The 27,664-nt window shown below is 32.5% G+C and overlaps 1 protein-coding gene across 1 annotated transcript in view; it reads right to left on the bottom strand.

Moving 5' to 3' along the window:
• The window catches only part of LOC308509197 (putative ATP-dependent RNA helicase DDX60), a gene marked incomplete at both ends in the record, with an annotated part of 70,641 nt that overhangs the window by 14,654 nt on the left and 28,323 nt on the right, over positions 1–27,664 (bottom strand). The window contains 17 exons of the mRNA XM_081076950.1: positions 375–519; positions 663–767; positions 1,500–1,700; positions 2,310–2,414; positions 5,032–5,184; positions 7,164–7,308; positions 9,210–9,368; positions 10,694–10,821; positions 16,683–16,808; positions 17,401–17,505; positions 17,605–17,714; positions 18,673–18,812; positions 19,437–19,552; positions 22,521–22,616; positions 23,658–23,777; positions 25,415–25,564; positions 26,464–26,619. Coding sequence (XP_080933076.1) covers positions 375–519; positions 663–767; positions 1,500–1,700; positions 2,310–2,414; positions 5,032–5,184; positions 7,164–7,308; positions 9,210–9,368; positions 10,694–10,821; positions 16,683–16,808; positions 17,401–17,505; positions 17,605–17,714; positions 18,673–18,812; positions 19,437–19,552; positions 22,521–22,616; positions 23,658–23,777; positions 25,415–25,564; positions 26,464–26,619 — 2,260 coding nt within the window. The remainder of the gene's footprint in view (positions 1–374; positions 520–662; positions 768–1,499; positions 1,701–2,309; positions 2,415–5,031; positions 5,185–7,163; positions 7,309–9,209; positions 9,369–10,693; positions 10,822–16,682; positions 16,809–17,400; positions 17,506–17,604; positions 17,715–18,672; positions 18,813–19,436; positions 19,553–22,520; positions 22,617–23,657; positions 23,778–25,414; positions 25,565–26,463; positions 26,620–27,664) is intronic.

Here is a 27,664-nt window from a genome sequence, read left to right as displayed (position 1 = left end):
CATATATTATTGCAATTTATTTCAATTGATACATATTTAAAATGCCTTGTGATTTCAGAAGAATTTATTATTCTAATAAAATGATTTACTTTTTCTAAATTTAAAGTACATTAAATGATCACTTAGAATATTTACATTACATTACAAATACACCATGCATATTAATATTTTTATAAACATGTATTGATATAAAGTAAAAAACATGTTCAAAATGCATTAAGACAAAAAGCAGCTACAAAATGTCACACCATCCAGTTGTGGGGAATGGGTGGGGATATGTAAATACATGTGTGGTCTGTGTGTGTGTGTTTGCAAGTATGTGTTTGTGCATACAATCTAATTAGTAAATATTTGGGAAAGGAATATGTGCTTACCATCTATGTTGATTGGAATACACAACTTGTGGAATAAACATTTCTCCAGAAAGCTTACTAAAACAAAGTTTGCAGGTTCATGGTAGTGCAAATGGGACACAAGTCCAGAATATCCAATAGGAATACATTCTTGATTCAGGTATCCCTATAAATCAATTTTAACATGTGAACTTCAGCCTCTAGATCTCAGAAATATCAAGCAAGTTGTTAATAAAGGAGATTTTAGTACAGAGGATCTAAATATGTGCACTAACACCTTAATTTAGTGAAAATGGGTTTAAATCTTACCTCTGTGACCAAGAATTGCAAAGAATATATAAAGTAAAACTTTAACATGCACTCGATATTCGGTTTCTTGAAGGACATCAATGAATGTTGGAGAACGGATAATGCCTATACGTACGTATATCAAAATATGAAGTTAGATATTAAGCACATTTTGTAGTGTATCTTCCAAATGCAATATACAAATAACAACTAAACAGTTCTATTGCAGAACTGGGAACTATATGTACTTACATACTACATATAATGAATGTATGATATATTTTTACATTTTTAAATTAGGCATTGAATATTAGTTTATTATATTAATATAATTATTATATATATTATGAATAGGTATTCCAAAATGTTTTAATATTATATGTGTATAATAGAAAATGGTAAGAAAAACTTAGAGGGAGAGATAAATAATTACAACTTTATGCATGAGAGGTCAGAAGTAAAATAAGGTATAAAAATGTAAAACCAATAATTATGAATATTTTGCTATCTTTTACATTTCTCAACCATTAGTTATTTGCTTGAAATTTGATTTTTAAAATGTTTTAGACTAGATGTAATTACAGGGGAAAAAATGTTTCTTTTCTAATATATACAGAGCCCAGGGATAATTATAGCAGGAAAATCATAGGCTCAATTTTCCATGTGTTTAAAAGCACCAAGGTTAAAAGCACATGTCTGTGTTGAATAAAAGTACTATAAAGTAGACTCAAATGGCACAGTGAGTTTATTTACAGCACAATGGCATTTTATTCCCTGCAGTTTATGTAATTTATATAACTTATTATAAAATTGAGCTTAACTTTACTAAAGCAATTGAAATCATATGAAACAGAGTACCTTTGCTTTGGCGTCCTTTTTGTCATCTGCTTTGGCAACTAACAGCATAAGTCTGAGAACCAAGGATATGCTTAGAGGAAACTGACCCTTCAGTTTCGGCACATCTGACTTTAAGAGTCTTTCTACCTTAGGTAATGGGATACCATAGAAGAACACATTTCCTATAAGATCTTCTCCACGTCTTCCTGCACGACCAGACATCTAAAGAGATGATCATAGAACACTTTTAAAGCATTGCAAATCTTGTCTCTGTAAACAGTTAATGTTTAACCTGCCTATACCATGTGGAACATTGCATTTTCAGAAACCTTGAACTACTTCTTTGTTGCTTGATACATTAATTTTAGCAAAGTTTAAAATATTATTTTATTTTACAAATAGATTACTAAACTGTGTTTGCTTTTTTTAGTAATACCTATGTTTTAAGATAAGGATTTTTAAAGCAGGAGACATTTCTGTCTTATTAACCCACGTATTTCCAGAAACTGAACTGAGAACATCGTACATGCCTGGCACCTGGGGTGCTCAGAAGATGTGGTTACTTCTTCATATTGTTTTTGTTTAAGTTCAATAAAATTTACCAAAGCAGGAGTATTCTCAAGAAAACTGATTTATTTTGCCCATCAATAAGTGCTCAAAATGTCTTTAAATGGAATCATGTTTATACAATGTATATATTAGAACCCATTTAACAAATATTTTGCTAGTCCCCATATGTTTCATAATAAACCTGGTTTATCTTGGCTTACTGAATAGATATTCCCAATCCCTATGTATACAAATGTAAAAAAAGGCAGGTAGTATAAACACCTGTCTGAAGTTCAAGGCATCCAAGAAAATAGAATCTTCTGTAAAAACAACAGATTTACATGGCATATTAATTCCCAAAGCAAGGGAAGATGTAGCTGTTACCACCTATGAATGAAAGATTAAAAAAAATTAAAATTTATCATAGAATACATAATTCTTTGCATAGTCTCTAAATTTTGAATAGATTAGATCCCCTGAAATCATTTTTTCTTGAGTAAACCTCCGATGGGAAGCCAATGTCACCCAAAATACAAACTCTGCTACATTTTCTTTTGGAATAATGTCTCAAAGACATTTGTACTCACTTTAATGTTTTCCTTAATATTACAATTATCCAGCATTTTCAGGTTTCAAAGTGATGGGAAATCATAGCAATTCAATAAGCTTTTAAATTTTTCTGCATAAATAAAAGCAACGGGTTGAAAAAAGAATATTGCTTTTACATGAAAACATTACTAAGAAAACAGTAAGGGATAAACTCAGAGGGCAAGCAGGAACCAAGTCACAGCATGCATTAGGAAAAAAAAAATTCTCTAAGAAGTTTAGATTCTAAGAGAAAGGGGACTAACATGATATAATGAATATTTATAAAATGCTTTGGTTGGTCTGTGAATCTATTTTCTCAGAATGCTTTCAATGTGTTTTATCCTTAATGCTGTTTGCTTATACAATATAGTACATTTTAAAACATATAAAGTAAAACTGACAGAACTGCAAAGAGAAATGGAAAAATTTATATTAAGAAGAAGAGATAGTCACATTTTCTTTCCTCAATAATTTTACTCTCAATAATTGATAGAAGATACAAAATTTACCAATAATACAGATTTAAATTAAGAAGGCTCACAGAACATTGAAGTCAGGATATACAGAACACGTATTTTAATGCATGTATGGAACATATTTCTAAATAAACTATGTTTTAGAACCCTTTTAGATTTATAGAAATTTGTGAAGATAGTACAGAGTTCCTATATTTTGCATTCGATTTCCCCTATTCTGAACAGCTTAAATTTGTACTGTACATTGTTACAATTAAAGAAAAAGTATCCATACATTATTATTAACTAAAGTGCACACTTTTTTCAGATACCCTTAGTTTTTGCCGAATGTCCTTTTTCTAGATCCACTCAGGGTATCACATGTATCACATTATGTTTGGTAGACACGTCGCCTTTGGCTCTTATTGGTTATAATAGTTTCTCAGGCTTGTCTGAAAGAAGTCAGGGCTCTTTAAAGATACGACTCAGTCTAAGACTGAGTCAAGAAATATACAAGATGAGGGAGCATCCTACTTTGCCAGAAAGTACAGAAGTACTCAAAAACAACAACGACACTCACAAGCATGATAAAGGGGTACAGGAAGCAAGTGAAAGAGCTCCCAATGGTCAAAACTGGAACAATTTGAGCGATACAATAGGTAAAGTAGCACTGAAATATAACCCAAAGCATAAAATAAACATCCATGTGTCCATACTGATATAAACATATGTTGGATACATAAATAAGTGAGGGAGAAGAGACAAAGTTCTTGTACAGAGAATTCTAAATAATTTATGTAGATACTCCAACTAGAAGGGGGTGAAGTATAATTGAACAACCTACTCTTTTAGTGGGGGCTGTGCAGAGTGACTTTCTTCCAAGGAAGACAGTATGGAAAGTGGGAATAAAAGGTAACTGTATAGTGGAGAAGTCAAACAAATACAATCCCAGCCAAGTGCTCACGAATAATATCAATAGTGACACGCCATGTCTATAACCCTGATATGATATGATGAGAATAACACGTTACTCCTGTGGTATTCCTTCAAGAAACACATAGTTCCTATCTAATCATGAGAAACCATCGGAGAATTCCCAACTGAGTTATATTCTACAAAATAGCTTATCAATTATCCTGACAACCATTAAGATCTTCAAAACCAAGGCAAATCTGAGAAACGGTCGCAGCCAAAGAGAGCCTAAAGAGACCTGACAAATAAATGTAATATTGTATCCTGGATGGAATCACAGAATAGAAAAAGGATATTAGGGGAATAATTAAGGAATTATGAATACAGAATGGACTTTAGTTAATAAAAATTGTATTAGTATTAGTTTGTTAATTATAACAAAAGTACCATACTAATGTAAGATGTTAATAATAATGAAAATTGAGTGCGTAGTACATAAAATACTCTCTATACTATACTCACAACTCCAGTTTTTAACCACAATACCCAAAATTTGTCAAGGTGAAGTAAACACATAGAGTCATTCTGGAAAGAAACGTGGCAATATATTTCTAGAACCTGAAAATCACTTTTGGTCTTTGAAACAGTTATTTCACTTTGCAGAATCAATTGATCCCAACAACAATCAGAAATGATGGCATATGTTTATAAATAAAAAATTTCAACATTAGCAGAATATTCAAATAAATTATATAAGTGTATATTATGATGCACTCATAATGCCAATTAATAATTAACTTAAATATAAACTATTAGACAAGGTAGACAGGATCCCACGTTGCATATACATTATATATTAACTATGTAAAACTGTATTTAAAATAAAGTAATATAATATGCTAAAATGATGGCAGAACATCCCTCCAAGTGGAGGGATTATGGGGAGGTAGATAGAGTGACTTCTCTACAAGCTGACAGGGTACATTTCTTCCTCCTGTCCAGGAATGAAGGTGCTGTTTTTAGGAAAATTACCCTTGAAGTTCACCAACCTTGACGTGCTTCAATCTGAAAAGCATCTCTACAACTTGTCTTTGTTTATATTCCATGGAACCGTGATGATATCCAATGCCCCTCCTTAACAGACCATGCAGTTTGTAGCTTTGCCTCGTTCCTCTCAGTCTGTGTAAGATCTTTGTTAAAGTCTGAAATACCCAAAGAGTTTGCAATATCATATTAAAGCATTTATCCTTCAATTTAGCAATGATGTTATGTGTTAAAAGATTGTTTAGAAATCAATGCACCGTTGGAAACACTTCTGAAGAGTAGCCATGTTTTAGGCCAGCATCCAAAGTTTATTTAAACTACAAAATGTCTAATATATGGTATTTAAGTAGAATAGTTTCATAGTACCTGACACGCAAAGCCTGATTTTTGATACAGGCAAATGCAACCTAACCTTGTATGTGGTGATTCTTTCTCTATCCAGTTCCTCACCAGGAATATGCACCCCATTTTCTTCCCTATACCCACAGGGTGGTTGAGGCCTAACCTTGTTACCAGTGTTTAATGTCTGGTTGTGGCTCTAATGAACTGAACTAAGGGCTTCCGGTCAGCCTGGGGTTATAAGGAAACACTGAAGGGAAAGGACAAGAGGTGGGTGAGGGAGGAGAGTGCCCTGAGCCCAGTACCAAACCCCATCCCTGCCTAAATTCTCAGCTTAGTCTGATTTTCTACCATCCCCATTTTGTTCTACTTTTGCTGTTAATTCAAATCTAACTTACTTTTTTTTCATCATCACCTCTAGTCATGTCTGACCAACTGCCCAGTGTTGGTTTTTCTCTCTCTCACTGTCTTTCTTTCTCTGTATCTTCCTCTCTATCTCTGTGTTATCTTTCTATCTCGCTTCCTGTTTCCTCTCTCTCTCTCTCTCTCTCTCTCTCTCTCTCTCTCTCTCTCTCTCATCTCTCTATCTCTCTTCTATCTCTCCCTCTCAATCTCTCTCACTTTCTCGCTCTCCCCTTGTCTCCTTTCTCTCTCTCTGAAACTTCCTGTGTCTGTTTCTGTACATTTCTCTGTCTATCTCTGTCACTCACTATTATTATCTTTCTCTTCTTTTTTCTCCCCTTTTCTCTCTCTCTTATTCTGCCTCTCCTTCTCCCCCTCCCATAACTTAGGGAAAGAAAAAAGCATAAACGAGTAATAACCACAGTTCTCTGACTACCACCTGAACAATTAGGTCAACCAACAATCCTTTCATGAGCACCCTTTGCGTAGGGTGTCTATCCACGTTCTACAGTTAAGTTTTTGAATGAACTGTGGCAGGAGGAAGAAGTATAGAACAATCACAACTCCAAAATTTCCAGTTTGAGGAACTAGGTACAAGGTACATCAACAACAGAGGTGGAAGAATTTCCAGCAGACAAATATTAATTTTGAGGTTCTTTTAGCAAGTTGTGATCCATGCCTGTAGTTCAGAAAAAGGATGTTACATTCAATTTTTGTATTTCTGTCTGTATAAAGGAATAGTTATAAATAACTTCAATTAATAAAGGCAATTTCATAGATATTGGAATTATAATTTGTCACCAGTCTTTGAGCTGCTGTTAATAGTTGTATAAACTTACATGAATGATCTTAATTTCTCCAGCCTCCAACTTTAGTCTCCCATCTATTGTTTCAGATCAATGTGGATGAAGTATATTGTGTGTTTTATAAATTCCATATCACAGTATAGACGCTACAAACATTTTTATGTGCTAAATTGTGTTCCTCCAAAAATTCTTATGTACAAGCCCTCACTTCCAGTACCAAAAGGTGTGACTACACTTAGAGATAGGGTTTTTACAAAGTAATTCAGTTAAATTGAGGTAATTAGGGTGGATCCTAATCCAGTATGACTAGTGTACTTATAAGAAGAGGAAATTTGGACACAGACACATACAAAAGGAAAACAATATGAAGATAGGGAAAGAAGATGGCCATCTACAAACCCAGGAGAAAGACCTAGAATGGATCCTTCCCTCCCAGCCCTCAGAAAAACCAACCCTAACAATACTGTCTATTTCCCAGAACTGGGACAAAATGAACTTCTGTTGCTTAAGGCACTCACTCTGGGCGTTGTTACAACAGCCTAGCAAGCCAATAAACACACCTGAATGCATCCTTGTTTCTTTTCTCTTACCTGATTATCCACAACTGTACGATCCGTATAAGTACAGTCTGGAGAAACTGCATAATGCTTCTTCAGGTTTTTCCTTATTTCCTTTATTTCAGCTGCCAATAAAATTATTCTTTGAATTCTAGCACCTGAATCTGAATTTAAAAAACTGAACATAAAATATTAGGAAAATCAGTAAATATATTGATTATAGCATGTTCCTTTATGTTTTTAAGTTTGAGTTTATGTATATAAATGCTAGGTAAAAAGAATGCCAGGTAATTAAAACCCAAAAAATAATGCCCTGATTAGAGGATATTTATCAGACTGTAATTATTTCAATTGTCTGTTTACCAGCTTACCATTTAAGTATATTTTAAATGTATGCTTTAAGATGTATTTAACAGGAAATAGAAAACCTTCTCCATCTCTCCCATCTCTCATGCCAACCAAATTTTTATTTTCTATATCCAGTGGAATTATATTTTTGACATTAAGTTTGATGGAAAAATTCAATGTTTCTAATAATTGCATACAAATTCAAATTCTTTTTTTTCCATTAAATTTATTGGGAAGACAATGATTAGTAAAATTACATAGGTTTCGAATGACATGACATGTTCCATATGTCATGTTTCCTGCTCATCACCCAGAATCAATTCTCCTTCCATCACCATATATTTGACCCCATTTACCCTATTCTACCAAATTCAAATTCTTCATAGTTGGAGAAGTATTTGAAAAATTTTATCTGCCAGACACACTTCTTTCTAACATAGATGGTAATTATTTTTTCCTCTAAGTGACAAAATCAGCCTTGAGATTTGGGTATTGCTCAATAAGTCATTGCTTGGTGGAATGACATATAGAGGAAAGGTGAACAGCCTGCGGAACCATTAGAACAGGCCTGTATCGGCCATCTTCCATTCAATTTCACTCTTTTAAGACCCAAACCTATTCTGTATGACCATCCCCTTTCCAGAAATATTCCTGAAACAGTCAGAAAAGAAAAAAATATGATTTTTTTTTCCCAAGAGTGGGTAAGGACAAATGCTAGGAAAGAATCCTGAGTGAGGGTGAGAATTGTGTAACTATTATCAAACAAAATTATATAACAAAATTCATATATCATGTTCCCCAGGTTAATTTATACATTAGAATAAAACAAAAACAGAGGCATTTCTTTATATATTTGTCTGCTTTATGTTAAGACAATAAAAGCATAAAAATGTTAAAATCTTATTTCCATATTATATTAAAAGACAAATGTGTTAGTGAACTTGTTCTGATTAATTACCTGTTTGATATTTTAATGGTTATCTTTTATAAGTAGTAAAAACATTTATACAATGTATTACAGACAAATTTGCAAACTTGCAATTTCTTTTTTTTCTCAATTATACATAACCTTTATTAATGAAATGTTCATTTTTTTTCTCAATTATACATAACCTTTATTAATAAAATGTTTAATTTTTTTTGGATTCAATTTTTTTTTTAATTAAATTTATTGGGGTGACAATTGTTAGTAAATTTACATAGATTTCAGGTGTACAATTCTGTATTATATCATCTGTAAATCCCATTGTGTGTTCACCACCCAGAGTCAGTTCTCCTTCCATCACCATATATTTGATCCCCCTTACCCTCATCACCCATCCGCCACCACCTTACCCTCTGGTAACCACTAAATTATTGTCTGTGTATATGAGTTTTTCTTTCTCATTTGTTTGTCTTGTTCTTTTCTTGTTTTTGGTTTATATACCACATATCAGTGAATCAAACTTGCAATTTCTAAAAAGCAAATCTATAATTTGCACTTCTAAGAAAAAGGAAGCTAATACCATGAAGAAAATTATTATAAACTATTGTATAACTACTAAAATATTCAAAAATCCTCTCGTAGAAGACCCACCAAAAATAAAGTATAAATAAGATAACTTCATGTGTCACAGAAAGAGAAGAAAGTCACATCATATAATAAAAGCAAGTTTGAATTATAAAAGCAGTTGAATACTCATAAATTTCATTAAACACTTAAAATTTCACAGCTCAAGTAAAAATACTCACAAAGCACAGTTTCTCCTTTGAGTCCTTATTGCTTTCCATAGTTTCTTCCTCAAAATTTTCTTCTCTCTTTCAGAATTTGGACCATTATGAGTATTTTGTTTACTTATCAAATTCGTAAGAAGTCGTGAAGCTGACATTTCCACTGAATGAATGTTGTATCTAAAGTAAAAATATGAGAATTTTTAATAATTGTATGTTCATACCAGTTTTATAAATCTTATATATCTTATATACATCTCTTATGTATCTTATATATATGAGATTATATAATTTCATATATATATATATATATATATATATATATATATATATACCATGCGTGTCAAAAAAATGTATACACGACTTGTATTCATCTTTTGTTATTGGTATGTATTAAGTATTAAAATTTTAATACAGTTTTTTCCTTTCTTAAAATGTGTATACATTTTTTGTCACCCTCTGTATATCATGCAAGTTTTGCTCATAATCTATCTTTTATTTGTTTGCTTTGTAGAAGGTCTTATTTTATTTCAAATAGAATGAAATAAATTAGATCTAGGTTTCCTTCCCTCTCTTCCTTGTCTAGAATATCTACACTTTGAGACCCAGCCCCTTTGTAAAAATGTCTTTGACCACTCTAGACTATTGTTTTCTCTTCCCACTACACTCTAAAGCACCTCATGTCTTTATCACACATTTATTTAAAATATATATTATGTTATACCCTTAAGGGTCATACTGTGCTTTACAATTAAACATTTACTGTTTTACCCTGCTATGTTCCCAGAGGTGACAAATATCTCCTCATATGCACTATTAAACCTACGGAATGCCTTGAAAACCGAAATATTAAGTAACTGTTTATATATTGACTGGCTAAACTATAGACTGTTTCAAGCTCATACATAATCACTCTTTTAAGGATGTTAATTCCTTAAGGGCAGTCATGTCACAAATTGTTTCTGCATCCCTGAGTCCTGGGCCCAGCATCAAGAAACAAAGTGAAATCAACTGAATGTGAGCTCATTTCATCTATAACATGAAACTAGCAGACTAAAGATCTCACCTTTTTAAGTGAAGGGCTTAGATGTAATCACTTTTGCAAACAACAGGCAGAACAAATAGTGTGAGGTCATATGTGTATGTGTTATGCATGTGTGTGTCAGTGTACATGCTCTCTTTTGGTAAATGCACACTATATTTTATCCTTTGCCCCTTATTTTACTTTGATGATATACAGAACTTTTCTAATAAGTGATAGGCCAGAGAATTCTACTGTACTAAACTATACAATTAGATTTTGAAGTATAATTTAATAAGAGAAGTCCTCCTTCCTCTCATCCTATACCCAGGTTCGTACTGTAAGCATGATTTCAACATAGTTAAAATTTCTCAAAATTCTACTAGTATGAATCAGAGGTTATATGTATCCTTCCACAACTATTTTTTCAAAAGTCTTTAAATTGATACAATATTAAGTATAATTCTAAGTAAATATTACTTACAAAAAAAATATTGCTGGCAGCTTATCCATTTCTTTAAGTTTTTCCACAAAACAGGGAAACATTCTACGCTTTTCAGATTCTGCACTGTCAAAAGTTTGAGGCTTAAGGTACATTAGTAACTGATTCACCTGAATAAAATTATCATAATTAAAAATTAGATCATAAAATATTTGTGATTGTGAAGAAAAGATAATAAAGTCAGTTGACATATGAGACTGAAATCAAATTGGTAAGACTTAGTGCATTTTCATGGAGCAAGTTGGGAATTACATCAAGATCATGAGCTAAATATTTTTAAATAAAACTAAAATCGGAGAAAAGTTGAAGGATATATTTCTACAATATTGTAATCATGTCTATATAGTACCATTGCATAGTATTGAGGGAAGGGGACAGAGATTGTCACAAATTCACAACGGTTATTATCAGAGTGAACACAGCGTACACACAGCTTAAATAGGACTTCAACATAAATAAAGTCTAAATTGCTCAAAATTCTACAAATGGAAATCAGAGATTCTTCCAAATATATTCTTCCAAATTCATCATCCATAAAAGTATTCAGAGTGAAGGGTTGAGGAGGCTGAAAACAACAGGTGCAAACCTGGGCTGTCTTGGGAAAACTAAGAAATGTGAACTTTACTTGTTGTAATTTTACTTATTATTTAAAAGCAGAATTCAGCTAGCTCCCCAAGTGTTTAGGAACCCAACCATGAGAGACACAATAATTAAACCAGATAATATATAAATGTTGGAATTAGAGCATTGTGTACTTCAATATTAGTTCAAGCTGGAATAAGAGAATAGGGGATCTGTTCCAGTATCCCACACTATATGTTCCATGTTTCCTTACCTTTTAGTTTATGTTTATTTACTCAATTGATACATAATAAATAAATATATCATTAAAAAATTCAAACAAGCTCTGCTCTGTCCTCTTATCTCTTCCACTCCACCAGTAGACTCACCCTGAAGATGCACCTCTCAGCCATTTGCAACTATTAGAAGGTAGAGGTTAATCCACTCCACGTGACTGGGTGATTTAACCATCTCTAGCCTGGACCTATGGCTTGTGAGATGACCCCCACCAGGCCTCAGTATCTCTAGTAGATTCAGTAGATGAAGCAGAATATTAAAGAAAATTGCATCGATGAAGCTTGTTCTGCTTTTAAATGAGGAAGGCTGTTTCTTTTATGATACCATTATCCAATATTTTGAGAAAAAAAATAGATGTGCTTTCATCAGTAGACAGTCTATGCTACAGATAAAACGGAGTGGAAAGAGATACGTAAGTACATGTGAAAAGTGCCAACAGAATTTCTTGAAATGTATAGCAGTACTTTAGAATGCATATTATCCTTCAGGAATGTGAGAGAAATTCTCTAAGAACAAAAAGAGAAACGTAGGAGTCCTGCTTCTGTTACAGCTGGATGAGTTCCTACTGAACCTTTCCTCCTGCAGGTAACAGATGACACTTCTGGGAAAAATACAACAAAACACTGACCTGAAGTCACTGGAAAGTGAACAAAAGCAGACAGGTTCTGGAGCAGAGTATAGAGGATGGGAACAGGAGGAGTGGAAAACCCCAGTTTCATGGTTTTTAGCCTGGAGCCATGTAGAGAGGCCAAAATGTTGATAAATTCTCCCCCACCCCCGTTCCACAATCTTCTTGTCTGAAGAAATAGTACATTGAGCTCAGAACAATAGCCACTAAGAAATGAGGGGACAGGTCCAGCCCTGTGGCTCAGGCGGTTGGAGCTCCATGCTCCTAACTCCGAAGGCTACCGGTTCAATTCCCACATGGGCTGGTGGGCTCTCAACCCCAAGGTTGCCGGTTCAACTCCTCGACTCCTGCAAGGGATGGTGGGCTCCGCCCCCTGCAACTAGCAATGGCAACTAAACCTGGAGCTGAGCTGTGCCCTCCACAACTAAGATTGAAAGGACAACAACTTGACTTGGAAAAAAGTCTTGGAAGTACACACTGTTCCCCAATAAAGCCCTGTTCCCCTACCCCAATTAAATCCCAAAAAAAAAAAAAAAAGGAATTTACTTTAAAAAAGAAAGAAATGAGGGGACAATTCCAGAGCTAGAAAATAAAATTTCCCTAAAAGCTGTCAATCAACTAAGCCCAAATTTGTCCAGCTACTGACTGACATGTATGCAACGCAAACCTCATGTAGCCCAACTAAGGGTGAAAAATTAAGATTTTAGCTGTCACTAAGAAGATAGCATTTGTAGTTTGAGTTTAAATTAATTGCCTCCTAAAATAAAATTTAAAAAAAAAGACAGTCTTCAGAGGATTGTAATAGAAAACAGAATCACCACAATATAACATTCACAATCCAAAGATAACAAAACGAAGAAAATCCCCAAAATAACAACATGTAAGGAACAGGAGAAATATGACCCCTTCTCAAAAGGAAAACAAAAATAATGATTTCAGATAAACACAAGAGATGATATAAATGTTAAAATTAGATGACAAGGATTTGGAAGCAGAAAAAGAACCCCAGAATAAAAAGTGCTGAAAAATATAAATAAATAGATTTAGTGCCAAAAGAGCCGAAGGAGGAAAGGACATGGATAAGAAAATTAACTACAGGCATAGGAAAAAATGCAAAGAAAAAACGAAAAAGAGAAATTTTGAACCACGAGACTTACAATAAAATTTCTTCCTAAATATAGTAAAACTAGACTTTCTGAAGAAGCTGCCTTCCATGAACTTCAGAAAAACAAGAAAGCATTATAGATGCCAACACAAGAAAAAAGATTGTTACTGATGCTAGGACTAAAGTATGTCAACTAGGACTTCTTAATTATCTGCTGAGAGATATCGAAATTCCTAACTGGAAAGTGTGTTGACATCTCCATCAGTGGAAAATTGTAACATTAATCAAAGCCATATTAAGCCACAAAAGAATAATATAACTAAACAAGCAAAACAACTACAGGCTTATCTAGTAAAATAATTGGGATAAGATAATATTTATAACCTTCCTTCTAATTAAAAATATTGAATATAGAATAACCATGATATAGCAAGAAAAACAGCCGGCCACATAAACATTGCCTAAAAGCAGAATTTAGTTTACTGTACCAGAGGATGCCTGGTAAAAAATAAAATTAAGAGATAATTTTATGTATTCATTCATTCAACTGATCCTACACATGCACTAGTGGTCTCCAAATAATATTTTTTAACAAAGTACTTACAATAATAAATTTAAGCAAAATAAATATTTAAAACTGAAAATTTAGGTGAAAAGAATATGAAATGCTCAATAAAAAATATTATGCAGGATCAATAGATGAGAAGAGGATTTTCATGTTATGAATGGCACAGCTTATTGCCATGAGGCATGTTATAAGCTCCAAGGGAAGGAAATACAAGGTGAGTGCCTAATGGAGAGGATATTGGACGAAACTAGTTAGAAACTAATTAGAGGTTTGCCATCTCCTATGATATGGCAAATTAAGAGGACTTAGTAAAATTAAGTTTGATCTAGGCTCGTGTGTTGAAAGCCAGATAATAACAATGGTAGACCAAAGATTCTCAAGCCTGTCTGCATATTAAAGTTTCATAGAATTTTGTTGTAAAATTCCAGTGCCCCAGCCCCACCCAAGGCCAATCAAATCAGAATTTTTAATAAGCTGCAATTTTTAATAAGCAGCCAGTGTTGAAAACCTCTATTTAATATAATAGCAACTCTTATGGTGATTGCTTCTTTAATCGAATATTGAATAACCCTAAATGTTGAATAACTATGGTGCACACCTGAAACTAATATGATACTGTATGTTAGCTATATTTTAATAAAAACCTTTTTTTTTTAGTTTTATTTTATTTTATTTTATTTTTACATCCCTCACACCGTGAACCCCCCTCCCCCCATCCACCACCACCCCGACCTCACACCGAGCCATCACATTATACACATAAAATTATAGTTGGCATTCATTAATATCCAGTCTCTGGTGTACAATGCCATGACCAGGCATCCACAGCATCCCTGAGGTGGTCTCCCCAAAAGGACACATGTCCATCGGACACCCAACAAAATCCCCAAACACTATTGAATAAGTTCCCCAAAGTAATTCTCAAAAAACCCTGAAAAGACATTTCAATTTTAAAAACAGGCAAAGAGTTTTCATAAACATTCTCCAAAGGATATATAGCAATAGTTAATAAGCACATGAAAACGTACTCAACACCATTGGTCTTTAGGGAAAAATAAATCAAAATTACAATTAGGTAAAACTTCTCACTGCTGGACAGTCTTTAATCAAAATAAACACAAATCTACAGGGATAGAAAGTAGGTTAGTGGTTGCCTACATCTGGAGGGCAGAGGATGAAAGAGAATGAGTAAGTAGGAGTGACTGCTAATGAGTACAAGGTTTCCTTTGGGGATGATAAAAATGTTCTAAAATTAGATGATGGTGATGGCTGCACAACTCTGTAAATATATTTTTAAATATTGAATGTATGCTTTAAACCAATGAACATCACAGCATATAAATTATATTTTAATAAAGCTGCTATGAATGAATTACTACGCATATTATTAGGACTCAGTTTTTATCCTCTTACTTCCTTCCTCAAAAAATGTCTCATTGCTTTAACTGTCCATATTGACTGACCATATTGCTTGAATAAAATGCATGTCTCTTGTACCTGAGTAAATAGAATTGAACATTTCCTATTTTTCTAGTAAAAAACAAATAACTAACTTGTCATGTTGCTTCTTCCCTTTTCTGGTGTCAGAGATTACCACTGTAAAATTCAGAGTCTAAATAGAGCAATCTAAATAAAGAGACATATTTAAGTAATCCTCCAAGTATAGTTGAGTTATTCTTATTATCATTCCATAAGACTTCCTAATATACACTGTAATAAATTTGCTTGTACTTCAAAACTTCAGCTGTTATTCTGTAAATCTTCCTAATGGAAGGATTTATCACTCATTAAAATAGCTTCTGGATATATATATATACATATATATATATATATATATATATATATATAAAATAGCAATTCTGCATTAGGTGGTTTTCAGACTTGAAGGTCAGGTAGTCTTTTCAAGTCAGTGTGCAATTAAAATTTTAAAAGAAAAAATGGGTTCCTTCTCACATGGAATGAGAAGGCAGGAACTTGAAATGAACGGAAGTTCTGCTTCCATTACCTGAGATCATGCTGATCAAGATCATGCTGAGATCATGCTGATCACATCTTAACCATGACTTAGGCCTCAAGAAGTCAACATTATTTGATATTACATATCAGTATATGTAAATGAGTTGGACCATATTCCTTTCCTCTAACAGTCTGGTGAATCAGACTTGGGTAACTAAGACATGTGCCACTGCTCATGCCACCAAAATGTTGTAATACCCCTTTTCAGGAAGTAAAGTATAATTGGGATTTTTTTTTTTATCATAACAAAAAAGTAAAGTTAAAGAATAGAACTTAAAGTAAGATAAATTAAATAATACTTATAACTTCTCTTATCTATCCAGTTAGTTGGCAACAGAAAGAAATTGGACATTTACCTATCCAAATTAGTAAATAGATGAAAGGTCTTTGTTGGGGAAATATTGGAGATGAAAATCGGGATAATGACCCAGTGGTATCGGAAATCGGACAAGTCCTATCTTCTATGAAAAGGAAAAGCCCAACTTTAGTTTTATTGTCTGAAATGTAGATTCGGAAAAGACATGGTACCAGTGTGTGTGGGTTGTCCACGCTGGAGCACAAGTAATGATTCTTTGCATTTTTCCACTTCTAGGTAACTAAATTTAAGGTAGAATAATAAAGCATGGCAATGGGGTATTAATCTTCAAAACCTCAAGAGCTTTCTGGGCTGATTCTACTGAAGAGCTGATTCTACTGAATCAGCCTCAAGAGCTGATTCTACTGAAACTAAATGAAGAAGTCAAGTTCATTTCATATTGATCTTCAATTTAAATAAATCCTAAATGGTTTTAACTACCTTGCTTGGGTCCAGCTGAATCCAACGAATCATTTCCTTTTTCAGTTCCTCTTCATATTTCTTGGCATCTGCCCTCATGATGACTATTTTATTTTTGAAGCACCTGAATTCTTCAGGTTCTAACTCCTTGAAAATGAAGGTTCACAAATACCAAGGAAAATAAAGTCATCACCCTTTCTAAAGTTTTTCATATACACCACTATGAAGTAAATCTCTCATGCAGTCAATACTCATAGACATTCAGTTACATGATTAACTGCATGTAGGCTGAGAGTTCTGTTCTCTATGTAATGGTTGATCATTATTCTGTGTTCATTAGAACCTACCAATACACCATTTTTTAAAAATATTGTAGTTAGCTTTATGATAAAATAAATAAAAAATTCTAAATGTTTATTTGAAACATACATATTTTTCTTACCATGGCAAGGCACTATTTTAAGCACTTTACAAATAACAATTCAGTTACTCTTCATAATAACTCCACAAAGCAGATATTGTTTTGGGGAACAGGGAAAAATATGAATATATATAGAAAATTTCACTAATTTGCCCAATTCTGGAGCACTGCGTCTCCAGATTTTAGATTCTTAACAATGAAATATGCTTCCCTTATCTATACCAGAATAAATACCATTCATGAATTTGCTCATTATTAATGAACTGCCACTGCCAAAGAACGAGCGATATCAGCCATGGAATGTAAATATCCACACACCTGCATTCTTGTCCATTCTGGCCAAACGTGTACCATAGCATCATAAAGCAGTACACTTTCCCGCGGAGAAAATCCAAGGTCTAAAGGGATTCCATATTTCTGCATCTGAAAACCATAAAAACCAAAACGATTGATTTTATATCCCATTTACAAATTTTTCACAATCTGGATACATACTCATTTTCCAAAGTGGTTTGTACTTACATGATTGACGGTGAGTGCAGCACATGGGTGATAGTGTTCAATGATAAAGTCATTATCCTTTAGGGAACACACGTACTTTTCTAGATCATTGTATCGCTCTTTGTACCATACTGTAAATATAGGATTGAAATAATCATTAAGATCTGGTTGCTTTCAAAAACAATAACCTAATCATGATTTTACAATTATAAGCAGGCCTAGAAAGAGCAATGCATGCCTCCATTGCCAACAAAACACTAAAAACAATGTTGTGCATTGGGAAGAACCTTGAAACAGGACTCAATGTACCTATATCACATACTTGTGCTTTATTTTTCCTCTTGGTCTTAATCTTCAATTATGTTCTATCCTGTTTTTCAGTTCCTGGTATTTACCTATGATATTATAATTTATTTTTCTCTATATGTACTCTTATAAAGCATGCCTTTGTGCAATGGGGACATAGAATAAATAAATAGATGTGTAGACATACAATTATTTAATTAAGAACATTATAACTACTACTACTATTACTATATCATTTCTCTATCATTAAGTACAATATTACTCGGTCAAAGAAAGTATACGTGTCTTTTGTTTTTTGTTTATTTCCTTTAATCAAAGAAGCTGATATTCCAAATATCTCTATTAATATTACACTTGGTCTTATTTTTTTCTTAGCACTTACCACTACCTAACATGTTATTTATTTTATTTTTGTTTTATTTACTATTCATCTTGTTTAATTTCTATGTCCACATTAAAATTTAAGCTCCAGAATAGCAAACAGTTTGCTTCCTATTGTAATGCTAAGGACAATAATGGGGCCTGGCATATATTAGGAACTTTAATATTTGTTAGATCCCCTCTTTGTTAGCTGTGTGGACTTCCGCATGTCACTTAATCTTCTATGGCTAAGATTCCTACTTATTTAATTTCTTCTGTATATTAGAACAAAATTGATTTCCCTTCAGAGTTGTAGTAACACTATTTCTTTTTATATTTGTAACATGCACTAATATGACACAAACACATAGAGTATACTGAGTAGTTCTGAGCTCCCCTTCTCCTAAGTTAAAATAGTCATACCCAGTCTAACTCTGTATGATGGCTTTTCTATTCTTTTTTTTTGTTGTTTCTTTGAAAGTTTCAAGGTATTTTGAACTGGACCAGAATTTTCCATCGTGCTCTCAGCATGTTGCCAGTATCTTTTAATTGACACCAACCATCTATTTAAAAAAAAAAAAGTATTATTGTCACAAAAAACAAATCTATAATATCATTACTTTTCTAAGAAAAAGATCATTAAAACTCAATTCTAAGAGAATAATAATCTTCTCTAATCTTTGAGAATATTAAAACTATATTTATATTCGCATAATTTAATCACTTTTGTACAATTACCAAAAACTGATACTTTGATGTTTCTTATGAAATTTGTTAACCCAAAAATAAAGCGGTTGTATCCATTTCTCTTTTTGTGTTGACTCATTTTGAAAACATTTTTGGTGTTTTGCATAGGAAAGTAGTGTTCATAGTATATTGAGAGGATACTTCTAAACTACTTTACACTATTCTCTGAGAATCAAAATATTAAGCTATAAATAGGAAAATTAAATCGCTCACACAAAATTCTTGAAGAAACAGGTAAGCATGTAAATTACATCTAGTCAAAGGATGAGAACAAGTGTTTTATAGTTAAATATAACAAAATTTGAAGAAGCTAAGTCTTACTTGAAAAGACATTTCTGCTTTGTTTTAGAGATTATTTTAAATATTGTATGACTGGATTATTTATTATTATTAATATCATAACTAACAGCAATTATAATGAATGCAAAATTCAGGCTTACTCAGTGAGATGTTCAGGATTACTGATAGTAGCAGAAAGTGCCAGAAAGGGACACCGAATCATAACAAGGAGATGTTCCCAAACTTCTGCTCCAATTTCTCCCCCAAGACAGTGAACCTGGCAATGTGGTCAAATAGACTCATTAAAAAATTAATTACAATCCCCCCCAAATTTCAATAGATTATGCTACCAGAACTTATTACTTCTTCTCTGTCCACATTCAGTAATGTTCATTCACCTACTGGCAAAAAGGGTCCAAGAATCCCAACATAATTTTTGAGAAGAATTAAAGCAAGTTTAAGAATAACATATTGACAAATGACTTGCTCTATCAGGCATGACAATAGCTGACTGTGAAAAAGATTATTACGTGCCATGGTAATAATAATACTCTTAAACAAGAACAAATTGAGCTAAAGGATACATTTTGTAAGTCTTGTTTACAAATGAAAAATTGGCTAAATTATAGTGTTGCCACAAAAAAATAAGATGAAAAAATATCTCTATCAAAATAAGACATTTATTCATGTGTCACTAGTCCTACCTCTGAAATATAGATAAAAATATTTATGAAATAAATTAATTTGAAATAAACTTCTCCAGGGTTCAGTCTGTAAATATACGGAGAGCACTTATCCTGTACTAGTTAGAAACCTGGAGAAAGCCTCGTTCTTTATGTACACATATGTGTATTCACAAACAATTTAAGTTGATTTGCCAGTTTTGTAAGGTTTTGCAATTTGGGTTGTAGGAGGTCAAACAATTAAGCTTGCAAACTCATCCTAGAAAAAGTGTCACATACCTCGTTGCTGAGTATCAACCACCAGCTGTGTATGACCTTCGCATTGCTCCACTTACTTGGCATTGTCAGATTCTAATTTTTACTGTATTGTTGGTGAGTCTTATTATGATTTTAACTTATTTTTTAGTTGAGGTTCTTTTCAAGTGTGTATTAGACATATGGAAATCTTCTTTTGGGAGTGCCGTTCTCTTACTATTTTAAGGAAATCCTTATATATTCAATGAGAGTTCTCCACCACTTATAAATTACAAATACCTCCCATTCAATGGCTTTTAATTTCATTATCTTAATGATGTATGTTGATGAATAAAAATTCTTGATTTTAATATAGTCAAATTTGTTAAATCTATTTTTCATAGTTTGAGCTTTTCAGGTTTGTGTTTAAGAGGTCTCTCTCTACTCCTAAGTAATGAAGACATTCAAATATTATATTCTAAAGTTTCATCCATTTTCCTTTAATGTTTATGTGTTAAATCATTTCTGAAATTGATTTTGTGTATGATGTGAGGAAGTGATCTAATTTCATTTATCTTCCATATGGACTCCCAATTTTTCTAATACTGTTTTCAGTACCACAATTTTCTTAAATAAAATGTCTATATGTGGTTCTATTTCTGGGCTTTCTGTCCCATTTGTCTATATGTTTATCCCTCTTTCAAAAGACATCACTTTTTTTAAAATTTATTTATTTATTTATTTATTTATATATTATTATTATTATTTATAATTTATTAGTTAAAGGTGTACAAGACAAGGTAATACTTAGACATTCATCAAAAGACATCACTTGATTACCATAGATCTATAATAAATCCTGATACTTGATAGAGCAAGTTTGTCCACCTTTATCATTTTTTTCAAATGTATCTTTTTGACTACTTGAATATTTTTCAAATTTATCTGGGGTAACTTTTTCCCTTTGGAACTTCCATGTAAATTTCAGAATCAGGTAATCAACTCCCTCCCCCAAACATACAAATGTGTGCAAAAAAAAGTGCATATGCACACACACACACACACACAAATATCACAGAAGGACAGAAAAAGTTCTGTGAGCTTTTATTGTGATTGTACTGAATATATTGGACAACTTGGGGACTTAATAATATGCGTGTCCAAAATGATCTATTATAATCATAATCATGGCAGTTATAATCATAACATTGAATTTTCCAATATAAAAACATGGACCATTTCCCTAGGTATCTCTATTCATTCGATTATTTTTTTAATGGTTTTAATATATCACTCAGTAAAGTTTAAAGATTTCTTTATCGATGTCTGCACATCTTTTTAAAGATTTATTCCAAAGTACTTCATATATTTTATGCAATTATAATGATATTAAAAATGCTTATTTATCTCGTTTTCTCAACATGTGTCACTGACATGAAAATTATTTATCAAGTTGAATTTCAAAGGATGAAAAATATAAGGATATATTCTTGACCTAAATGTAACTATGCTAGAAAGATAAGCCAAAAAGAAATTTAAAAAAATATTTGGAAATTAAGATATATACTTCTAATTAATCCTGGACCGAAAACTAAATCATGTTGTCAATAAAAGGTGTTTTAAACTGAATGATTAAAAAAAATGAAATGTTTCAAGTGTTGCTCAAGCAGTACTTTAAGATTAATGCATAATCTTCAATGCATTAATGTATTAGAAAAGAATACGTACATGTATCAGAAAAGAACTCAAAATTAATGTTTAAATTATATGTCACCTTTGTAAATCTGCAGCCTGCCTATTTTATTTGTTTATTTTAGTCTATCTGTTTGCTTTATTTGTGTATTTGTATTCTGCTTTTTATTTCCTTCCTAGTGTTATTCATCAAATTAATGCTAGCTGGGAAGTACGAGGCATTTTTTTAAAAACCAGAAATAGAGAAAACATGACTAATTTTCCATGAATGCACCCAGTGATAGGTAGATAGGTAAAATTAAAAAGTACTTCTTAAAAAATAGTTAGTTCAGTGGGATAAAATATTTTTGCTTAAAGAAAAATATGTCTATTACCAATTAGTCATTGGTGTGTCCAGTGATTTTGGGAATACTTTTTCTCTGCTACTAGCACTCTTAATCTAGAATTTCTTTCTGTTTTCCCATTCCATCTCCTTCCAGATCTATCTATTACCATGAGCACATACCCCTTTCATAAACTGAGTATTTATTTTAATAATTATCCATATGATCACCATCTTTACTAAAGTACAAGAATTACATATTTTATATACATAAAAGTATTTAATTGGGATAATGATGATGAAAGGTAGCATACCTCATCAAATATGACATATCTTATCCTTTTCACCCACTGTTGATGATGAGGTGATAGTAAGAGTATTTCCAAACACTGAGGCACTGTCACCAATATCTGTTTTTGAAAAATTAGGGAACCATTGACTTGATTTTTTTTCAAACATCAAACTTTAACTTTTAGACATTAATAACATATTTTAGGTAACACAGTACATTTATATTGTCATTCCATTAAAACAACCATCTCATTTGTGGAAAAACAAAACAAATTTTTGTAATAGATGTATGTTGCTGCTGACAAATTAAAAAGGAGTTAAGCTTATTTCATTAATAATATTCAATACATTGGGAATATAAAATCATCAGCATTTGAAACCATCACCATTGAAGGAAGTTGCTTCCTCCTGTTGAAACTTCAGAAAAGAAAATAATTCTACTTTGTATAGAAAATACATCATCTTTTACCATGTATAATGGGCACTTTTTTGCCCAAATTTGTGAGGAAAAAATAGGGATGGACATTATACATGGGTAGTACTAATTCCATATATATAAATGTTTTTAATTATTTTATTTATTATTATGAGTTGAAAGCTAACTCTAGAAATCAATAATATTCATATGTAAAATAATACCCTGGAATACGATAATTGGTTTTGTTGAACTTAGGATGAACTTGCAAGACGAAGAGTTCTTGGCCTTCTGTGTTGTTTAAATATTGTAAATTTGTTACTGGTACATAAAATTTCTTGTACCTTGTATCTGTTCTTGTGTTTCATAATTATTTGTTACATAAAATTTCTCACACCATAACATGTTAAAACATAAATGCTAAAACTCTTTTATAATACAAAAAACAACTACTTAAATGTAAACATAAAAATTTGAATTAAAAAATTAAAAAGGAAGATTTTTTTTACCTGAAAGTTTGGGACAAAATTGTTGATGAACATTATACATGGCAAAGTACGGTAATTATTTGAAAGTTAATCAAATTATTAAATAAAAAAAATAATAGAAATAATACATTCAAATATAAATATATGGGTCAGTGTCATTGTGAATTTAATTTATCCTCACATTAAAACCTTGACGTGCCTACCAAAGTACCCTACTATTCCTTATTATTTATTATGTGTGCATGTGTGTGACGTACCTGACAATTCAAGGTGTCATGACGGTAATCTCTTGTAAAGACTCCACACACCACTAATCCTTTTGGCAGCGCTTTGGTAAATAAACTGCAGACAGTTCCTACCACTTGATTCACAAGAGCCTTAAATCATAAAAGACATAACCTGGTATTCAGTTGTTATTGACAGCACTGAAAAAAGCATTTAAAGTAAACTAACGTCTGCAACAAATTTACATGTAAGAAACTGCGGTACCAATTTTATATAAGTCTTTCTTAATAAAAGACTTACTTGCACAAGTGGTTCCCACCGGTTCCATTTTAAACTTGTCCTTAATGTATCATATATGACACTGCTTATTAATGGGCTGGCTAGAAACAGTAAACAATCCATGCCACAGAAATGTGATATACATTGTACAGGTGAAATCAGATGATGATTTTTTATTGAAAAATGTAATTGGTTCTCCAATGATAGGCACATTACTTAGCTTCACTAAGCCTCTGTTTTCTCATCTGTAAAGTCAGAGGACTGGGTCATATGATAGAGATGATCCATCCCCAAACTAGCATTCTGAATTTCTTCTCAGTGCATCTTTAAGGATTACAATTAAGGAGTCTCTCAGGGAAAGAGAGAGAAAGAGGGATACCCCAAATCCCTTCTAGATAAAGAGAAAAAAATCTGATTTGGCCAAAAGCCTCTTGACTTCATTTTACACAGGATGCTGTAAAGGAAGAAGTCTACAGCACTTGCAATAATCAGGGGTTATTTGCAGAACATTTATCCAACCAAGAACAGCTGTTTTTCCCTCTTCCTCTCTCTGTCATGAACTTGTCCATACTCTCTTAACCTTGGCACAGACACCAAATGTTTTTTTTTAGCAAACTTCTCAAAAGTGTCAGATCATTATTTTTATTAATAATAAGTACTGGACCTAAGGAGGCTTAAACAATAAAATTAATAAAAAATAAGGGGGAACGGTACCACTTATTGACCATTGTTTACGCCCAGACAATATGCTGGATGCTTTACATATCTCAGGTGACTTAATGTTTAGAATAAAAGTAAATAGTCCCCCTTATCCACGGGGCATATGTTATAAAACTCCCAACGGGTGCCTTAAACCACAGATAGCAGCAAATCTTATATGTACAGTACTATGTTTTTTGTTGTTGTTTTTTTTCCTAACCACACATACCATTTCACTTAAGTGAAACACTTTATGGCTTTTCTTTGGCATATCCAAACTGCCAGCATCACTACTTTTGCATTTTGGAGTCATTAAGTAAAATACGGTTATTTGAACACAAGCACTGCAACAGTAGATTTGATCATTGAGGAGACTGCTAAGTGAGCAATGGGCGGGGAGTGCATATAGCATAGATAGGCTGGATAAAGGGATGATTGACACCCAGGGAGGAAGACAACAGGACAGTGTAAGAGTTCATCACCCTACTCAGAATAGCACACTAGCGAACACATACGAATTGTTTATTTCTGCAATTTTCCATTTAACATATTTGGACCATGGTTGACCCTGGGTAACAAAAACCACAGAAAGTGAAACCATGGATAAGGCAGGACTAATGTATAATGAAAGCATTATTATCTTTTTTTTACAGGTAGAAAAACCAAGGGAAAAAACAGGCTCATGATCACACAGCACATAAGCCCTCAAATCCATGACTGCAGTGCAGGAGCCTGGATACTGTGGTTAAAAGCACAAACTACAGGTCAGGAAAATTATGGTGAGACATACAGTGTCATGTGGACAAAATACCTTTGTTGGAGAAACATACACAACCACCCCTTCATCACTCTCTCTCAGGATTTTCTCCATGCAGTAGTAAGAGGCATAAGTTTTCCCTGATGAAGTCGGGGCAACAATTACAGCAGATTCATTATTATCCACAACATCAAGAAGTTCCCTCTAGATAAGAAAAAAAAAATCATATTTCATTTTGAAAACACATATTTAGTGTCACATTGTAACTTATCAACAACTGTATCTAAGGCAAATGAGAATTCACAGTTCCTTCTGAGATACAATAGTGTTCAAGATGGCAGGTACTTAAGGGAATCACCATTTCCTCTCATTAGGAAATAACTCACATCTCTCTTTCTTCACTTAAACTTGGATAAAAATACCCTAATAAATACCCATCATTGCAAGGGGTCTGCCCAGGCTATCAAGCAGCCCAGCTCTCTGCACTCTTTGTTAGCTTGGGGAACGTCAGACTGAAATCAAAATTACCCAAATCTGTTGTTCTTAATTTTCCATGTTTCTATTTATAACTTAAGTATCAACAAATGAATAAGGTATAGAAAATGGCAGTTATATTCCAAAAAATATAAAGATATGGAATAGGTTATATATTTCTCATTATCATGATAAATTATGAATGACTCTGCTGTTCAACATTTGAACAATCTGAAAGCATCACTACTTTCAAAGAATAGTAAATTCTTGCCAAATATATATCATTAAACATCAGGTACTACATTTTGATTTGAAACACTATATATAATAATTAAGAACAGACTAACTGGAGTTAGAGAACCTAGTTTTCAATCCAGGCTCTATCGTTTAATAGAACATATATATATATATATATATATATATATATATATATATATATATATATATATATTATTTCAGCTGACTATTGTGTTCCTTTTAGGTCAAAAGATGATTTATTTTCATTGTCATTATGTTGCATTCTATAATGGTTGACATATCCAAAACTTGTCACACACAATGAGATGTGAACCAACTGTTTCCATCAAGTTTCTCCATTCTTCCGGACTACAGACTTTTTTGGTAAATACCTGCCATGTGTCTGGTATAAAACGATGCACCCTGGGATCTGGATCACTTCTTTCATCTCGAAATAAGTAAGGACCCATGTATGTTAACTGAAACCGAGCTGCTCCCATGGGCACTGAATATTTAGAAATATCCTTCTTAGTAGCTGATTCCTGCAACTAAAATAATATTACATGAGTATTATATTACTCATACAATAAGTATGACATTTTCATACTTATGATTTTTAACTTGGGCAAGGAAATTATTATCAATAACATTGTCGTTTGCTTTATTTCAACAAGATTATTATTTCATGCTTCATGATGGTTCAGTTAACAAAGAAGGGGATAAGATATAGATACTATATTTCACTATAATTTTAAAATACTATTTTATATGTCAGTACCATGTTCCATAGAACATAAGTAAAATGAATATAAAATTAATATTTCAATTATAAATCAGCATAACATTCGATAATTGTTAAAATCAACAAGAACCCCCCCCCCACACACACACACAATAAAAATCGTGTTTCAATTAAAGTACTCTTGTCAATCTTGAAAGGGCTTCTTTAGTAAAGGAAATATTCTTATCAGGGTCTATATAATAGTACACATCATCTTACAAATTATTTTACTCAAAGAACTCTACCAATAAGTAAATAATTCTTATCATTAAGGAATTCACCATTACAAGAAATTCACATATTTGACCTGGCCTTTATTCTTGAAGTTCTGATAACACTTGATTATGATAATATTAACAAAGCGTGGGAAATACAAATTCATATGTTGTGGTGCTCTGGTTGAGAATTAACCACAAAACATGTTTTGAAACATTGATGGCGGGAAGCAGAAAAAAATTCCATTAAAAATTACCAAAAATACAATTAAATTTTTTAAATGACTAATATTTTTTTCTATTTACTTTCATGTTTAACAAAAAAGGAAAAATACTGTAATACTTTTGGTCGTTCAATAATAAAGTAAATATGTTATTTCTGAGCTGTAGCAGAAACTCCAGATCTAGAGTTGGAAACAGTGGGGAGCTAGAATTCCATCCATCATCTAGGTTTTTTCTTGTTTGTTTGTTTGTTTGTTTGTTTAAAGAAAGAATTGCTTCCCTTGAGCTTGTATGTTTATTTTAGGAAAACTCTTTACCCCCAATTTTTCAGGTCCCTCAAAGGAGTGAAGAAACATAGCGCTCCCTTGGTTGGAT

Source organism: Rhinolophus hipposideros (genome assembly GCF_964194185.1).
Source record: "Rhinolophus hipposideros genome assembly, chromosome: 16".
NCBI lineage: Eukaryota > Metazoa > Chordata > Mammalia > Chiroptera > Rhinolophidae > Rhinolophus > Rhinolophus hipposideros.
The sequence above is the reverse complement of the archived record's forward strand: the minus strand, read 5'-3'. Positions and strand labels throughout refer to the sequence as shown.